This window comes from Pteropus vampyrus, unplaced genomic scaffold (assembly GCF_000151845.1).
Source record: "Pteropus vampyrus isolate Shadow unplaced genomic scaffold, Pvam_2.0 Scaffold461, whole genome shotgun sequence".
NCBI lineage: Eukaryota > Metazoa > Chordata > Mammalia > Chiroptera > Pteropodidae > Pteropus > Pteropus vampyrus.
The window spans coordinates 2497057-2502515 of NW_011889242.1; the positions used below are offsets into that span (position 1 = coordinate 2497057).

Here is a 5459-nt window from a genome sequence, read left to right on the forward strand (position 1 = left end):
TGTCAGCGCTGCTGCATGAGACCCGCGCCGGGCCTACCGCTGTGTGCTTCCTGCGAGGTGAGAGCCCGGCCCTCCGGCTAACCGTGCCTGGCCCTCCCTTCCCCGCCCTCCCGCTAACCTTGCCTGGCCTTCCCCGCAGGAGGCTTCGACGCCTTCCTGGCTTGCTGTCCCGACCTGTGTTCTGAGTCCCCTGCCCCGGCGATGTCGCCTGCTGGGGCCGAAAACAGCCGCTCAGACCTCAGGGCTCCTTTCTATGACCAGGTGAGTTGAGATCAGGGATCTTTGTCACTGTCCCCGTGTGTATGCCTGGCATAAGTGGCTCGTGAGCGCCTCCATGGGTCTGTGGATGTCTGCAGCTTGTTTGAGAGCTGGGGAAGCGGGAGCGTGTGAATCTGTGAGGGGACATCTCTGTGTGTCCCCCGTGGCCTCATACTCGCAGTGGATCCCGGTCAGGCCTGGGCGGAGCCGACCTCATTCGCGCCCCTCCCCGTCCAGGGTGGCCCGGTAGAGATCTTGCCCTACCTGTTCCTGGGCAGCTGCAGCCACTCATCGGACCTGCAGGGGCTGCAGGCCTGCGGCATCACCGCCGTCCTCAACGTCTCCGCCAGCTGCCCCAACCACTTTGAGGGCCTTCTGCGCTACAAGAGCATCCCTGTGGAGGACAACCAGATGGCGGAGATCAGTGCCTGGTTCCAGGAGGCCATATGCTTCATTGGTAAGAAGGTGCCTAGGCTCGGACGGGAGGCGCTCAGGGGTGGGACTGGGGCACCGGTGTCGCCGCCCACCTTCCCGTCTGATCCCGCCCCTCTGTCTTGCAGACTCGGTGAAGAACAGTGGGGGCCGGGTACTGGTGCACTGCCAGGCAGGCATCTCCCGCTCGGCTACCATCTGCCTGGCGTACCTCATACAGAGCCGCCGCGTGAGGCTGGACGAGGCCTTCGACTTTGTTAAGCAACGTCGGGGTGTCATCTCGCCCAACTTCAGTTTCATGGGGCAGCTGCTGCAGTTTGAGACTCAGGTGCTGTGTCATTGAGGCAGGCGGAGACACACAGAGCTGCGGTTCCTGGCCAGCTGACTGGGGACAGCTGGGCTCCCCTTGGGCCCCCTGCCAGTCCCCCTCACCTCAATTTCGAAAGCCCTCAGGCGGGGGCCCTGGGGGTGCAGGAATGCTGGACCGTCTCACCTGGTGCTCTTCTGCTAAGGGTCTGAGGGCCCGCTCTCATTCAGCGATGAGAACGGTGGGTTGCTCTGCTTCCCTCCCTCATCCTCTGGCAGAAACTACCTGGACTCTACATCCATGAACCCACTGGTCCCACAACCATGTTGAAGCCCTTGGCAGCCTGAGCGCCCCAAGGAACAAGCTGTGACAACCAGAGCCCTGTCTGGGGGTGGTACACCCTGGAGCCCTGTGTTCCTGCAGGGACGTGGGCTTGGGGGAGCGCTGTGTCCCTTTTGAGTGTGTGGATGTGAGCATTTCATGCCCCTGTTGGTGCTGGAAAGTTATTTGTATTCAACTGACAGTTAACACTCCCTCCCCCACTTCCTCCCCAGCCCCGTGGGTGGGGCTGGAAACTTAGCACTTTATATTTATACAGAAACTTGAGGATGTGTCAATAAAATATTGTTTTGTTTAAAAAACAACTTCTCAAGCATCTGGTCTCAAGTCAGTGCCCAGGAAAGTGTTCAAAAGCTGTTTCCTAAGCAGAACTCACCTTTCTTTGTGCCTGGAGCCTGGGCACCAAAGGGAGAAGTTGTAAGTGGGCCCTCACAGGCAGGAGGCTCCCTCCCAGCCCCAGCTCTCTGGTGCGGGTGGTCTTTTCCTGGGCAATGTCCTGTCTCAGCTGAACGAGGTGGTTCTGGGAGGCTGGCTCCAGTCTTATTCCTGTTACTGGTTTTGGTCCTGTGGGGAAAAAGCTGGGTCTACGACTCAGAACTGGGCCCAGCACTGCTCTAGTCAGACCCTACTTCCTTTCTGGAGCATGTGGATGGGTGTGTGTATACCCATGTAAGTGGCTGTCCTATGGTTGTGGCTGCCTTGTTCTTGGCCTGCACACACCTACATGGCATATGTGTGGACCTTCCTACATCCTGCATGTGTCTGCGTGTACCCCAGGGTGTGGCTGTCCCCATACTGTGTGCCCGTAGCAGGCCTCCACTTGCCTACCATCGGGCAGCACAGCTTCTCCCCTCCACATGCCCAGGCTGGGCCCCCAGGTCTCAGAATGCCTGTCCATGCCTGTCTCCTGTTCTGGAGCTACTTGTCCCCAGAAGGCATGTGGCCTGGTGTCTGGTGTGGAGGACATGTCACCGGTGATGGGCTTCGTCACTCTTCATGCTGACCCAACTAATGTGTCTTTACTGAACACCAGTGACAAGCTCAGATGTGCAGGAAGAACGAAGTGTCTGGGAAGATGTGAGACAGGGCCCAGCCAGGCCAGCACGGGGGCGCCTGCCAAGGCTGCCGGCGGAGGGCGGGGTGTGGAGGCCCGGCCTGCTTCAGCTTCCACTCTGATGCGCTTCCAGACACTCGGACACTTGGATACTTGGAGCGCCATCTCACTAACTGTATTTTGTCCTTCCGGACTCAGCTCAACGGTCACCCTGAAGAACACCGTCTCTTACTGAGGCACACCTCAGTGGGGCAGTGGAGTTTGTTTGTTCATTTATTTTATTTTATTTTTTTAGATTTTTAGCTATTTGGTTATTTTTATTTAATATTTTTACTTCTATATTAAATTGGCAGAGTAGCTTCTGATGGTTAGAGGGCCAGTTTTGCTTCACCTCATTGTACTTCAGTTTCCTTGTCCAGAAAATAGGGTTTTATCACGAGCCCCCACCTGTTAGGGTGGTACTGAGAATGAAACAAGTGAATGCACGTCAAGCCCCTGCACCTGTGCCTAATAGGTGCTCAGGAAGTGTTAGCTCCTGGCGTCCGAGAGGGGAAGATTTTCAAGTGTACTATCATGCCTCTCGACCAGTCTGGATGCTCACGAGGGTGGGGCCTGTACTCTGCTGAGCCCCGCATGAGTGTGGCACGAGAGGACACTCAGTCCATGTAGCTAAATGAAGGACAAACAGCCTGTCTGGTACCCCACTCTTGCTCCCTCTGCTCCCTTCTGAGAACTTTCACTGAACCTTGCACTTGCCCCCCATGGTGCCTTGTGCCCAGCTTCTCCCCACACTCTCACCCATCTCAGCCAAGCCAGGAAGGCTCTACTGGGGGTCCAGAAGGCTTGGGTCTGGGCTGGGGGTGGGGAACACCGCGGGAGTTGGCGGGGCTTCAGGTGGAGTTGGTTGGGGAGGAGCTACAGGTGGGGGCTGGAGAAGCTGCTATTTAAGGAGGGGCTTGCTCTAAATCTGCAGCCTCATCCAGGTGGATTTGAGCTCCTACCGGCCCACCAGGCCCACCATAGATAGCACAGCATGGGAGGTCTCTGGCCTTGGGTGCTGGGTCTGCTCTCTCTGCCAGGTAAGCGGCTGCTCACTTTCCTGTTTTGGCTCTAGCCTGCAGTGCTTGGAAGAAGCTGAAACCTGTAGGGCTCCGAGTTGGTCCGAATGGCCCAAGACTGGGTTCTTCAGGAGTGCCCCCTAGAGCCAGTTCCTGGGGCCCCAAGGGCAGGCCTCCTGAAGACCCTGGGAGCAGAGGGCCTGCCTGGCAGGAGGTGGCAGGTGTGGCACTTGGACTCCTCGTTCTGCTGGCCAGGCCAGGCTTTCCCAGGCTGAGCCCAATCTCCAGAGGCCTGGGCTGAGGAGGGGGCCGTGTGGCAGGGTCTGAGGCTAGCTTGTACCCTGCCATCAGCTTTGGAGCCTGAGGTCCTTCCTGTTGCCTCTGCTACCTCAGACACAGACACTCAGAGCTCAGGGCTGCTCTTGGAGCCCAACTTTGGTCTTGATAAAGGATCCCCTTTCAGAGTGGTCTCAGCCTTGGTGCCAGCGGGAGCTGGGAGGGAGGCTGTGCAGGCTCCCAGGACACGTTGCGGGAGGCCATGCTGCCCTTAGCGAAGCTCCTGGGTCCTGGGTCTCTGTGTCCCATTGTCTTCTCTCATTGGGGGCACTTCGGCCCCATGTGTCTGGGCCAGGTTGGATCCTAGGAGCACCCCCAGCCTCCAGCTGCCCAGGAGCCTGTGGGAACAGCTTCTCAGGCCTTGCCTCTGAGGAAACCCAGACGTCTTGGGACAAGGACATCCCTGCGATTAACCAAGGTGAGGGTCCCGTGTCCTGTCATGGGATGGCAGGCACAACATCATCCAGGTGGTGGGGAGAGAGCTATGCTGAGTGCTCAGCCAGGCAGGAGAGGCTAAGGGGAAGCACGGAGCCTGTTTTTGGGCCCCTGTGCGTGGTCTGCAGACAGCTTCTTCCAGGTCAGCGTTTCTGTGTCTCTGCGTCTCCTCTGCCAGGCTGCTACTTATAGCAAGCGGGGAAAGCAGGGTTTTTATAAATGGCCTCATGAAAGCAGGGGTCCCTGGGGCTTTCCATGTCTGGCGCTGGGTTCAGTCATTGATGGACTCTTGAAAACAAGTCAGCCACCTGGTTGCAGGTGTGAGGGGATGAGCTGGGGATACAGACAAAAAGCAGCAGAGGCCCAGGGCCTCCCTGTGGGGTCTTAGGTGGAGAGTGGAATATGCAGACATCCTGGTACCAAGCTGATCGAAACAAAGACTGGGGTTCAGACACAGATGCGTTGGGGAACAGGGTGACCTTGCCCTAGGGGTTGGCACTGCAGATGTGGTAGCCACCATAGGGTGTGCCCTTTCCTTGCTCTGTGAGCTGACCTGGAGCAGGGCAGGATGGAAGCTTTTTGTCACGGTGACCCATCTGGAGGTAGCCAGACTCAATCTGAGGCTTCCCTGGCGTTGGTTTTTCAATGCTGTGGAGACCCTCTCATCTTGCACTTTCAGGACTGACAATTAGGTACCCACCAGTAGCAGCGTTCCAGCTGCTGGGATGTAGGCTGCTGAGACCCCGCAGATAAAGACCCGTGGCCAGGGATGCTGGGAGGCTGCTCCGTCCACAGCCAGGGGGGTCCACACTGACTCTTGGGGACCTGGCACTGGCCCTGCCTCAAGGTGGGCCAAGCCTTATTGGGGCGCGGGGTGGGATCAGGGCTGAGCCTGGCTCTTCCTGGCACTCTAGCTTCCTTCAGTCCCTCGGGACACCCCTTCAGAAGCCTCCTAGCTGGGGCTCTGTTTCTAGGGAGCCCAGCCTCAGGAGCCTGCGGAGTACCAGACCCTCTTCAGAGATTCCTTGTGGGGCTGAGATCTCAGGAAAGAGGCAGGTGGTGGAGAAGGGCTGCCACTGTGGCAGGAAATGGGTGGGAGAGAGTGAGGAGAGAAAAGCTGAGAAGGGAGGAGTGGGAGGGCTAGAGAGGGCCAGGCTCCTGGGAGGCAGTACTCACCCCTTTCCTGTGTGCAGCAAGCTGAAAGTTCTGTCACTTGCCACCGCCAGGGTCCTGAATACCA

At 58.1% G+C, this 5459-nt stretch overlaps 2 protein-coding genes across 2 annotated transcripts in view; both read left to right on the plus strand.

Annotated features, from left to right (window-relative positions):
* DUSP2 (dual specificity phosphatase 2) overlaps window positions 1-1602 on the plus strand; it is a 2097-nt gene extending 495 nt beyond the window's left edge. Inside the window, exons 2-5 of the mRNA XM_011382032.2 lie at window positions 7-57; window positions 140-261; window positions 496-715; window positions 819-1602. Of these exons, the coding sequence (XP_011380334.1) occupies window positions 7-57; window positions 140-261; window positions 496-715; window positions 819-1033 (608 nt within the window). The 3' untranslated portion in view covers window positions 1034-1602. The remainder of the gene's footprint in view (window positions 1-6; window positions 58-139; window positions 262-495; window positions 716-818) is intronic.
* A 1821-nt stretch (window positions 1603-3423) lies between these two features.
* Window positions 3424-5459, plus strand: part of ASTL (astacin like metalloendopeptidase) — a 15414-nt gene continuing 13378 nt past the window's right edge. The window contains exons 1-2 of the mRNA XM_011382033.1: window positions 3424-3469; window positions 4080-4202. Coding sequence (XP_011380335.1) covers window positions 3424-3469; window positions 4080-4202 — 169 coding nt within the window. The remainder of the gene's footprint in view (window positions 3470-4079; window positions 4203-5459) is intronic.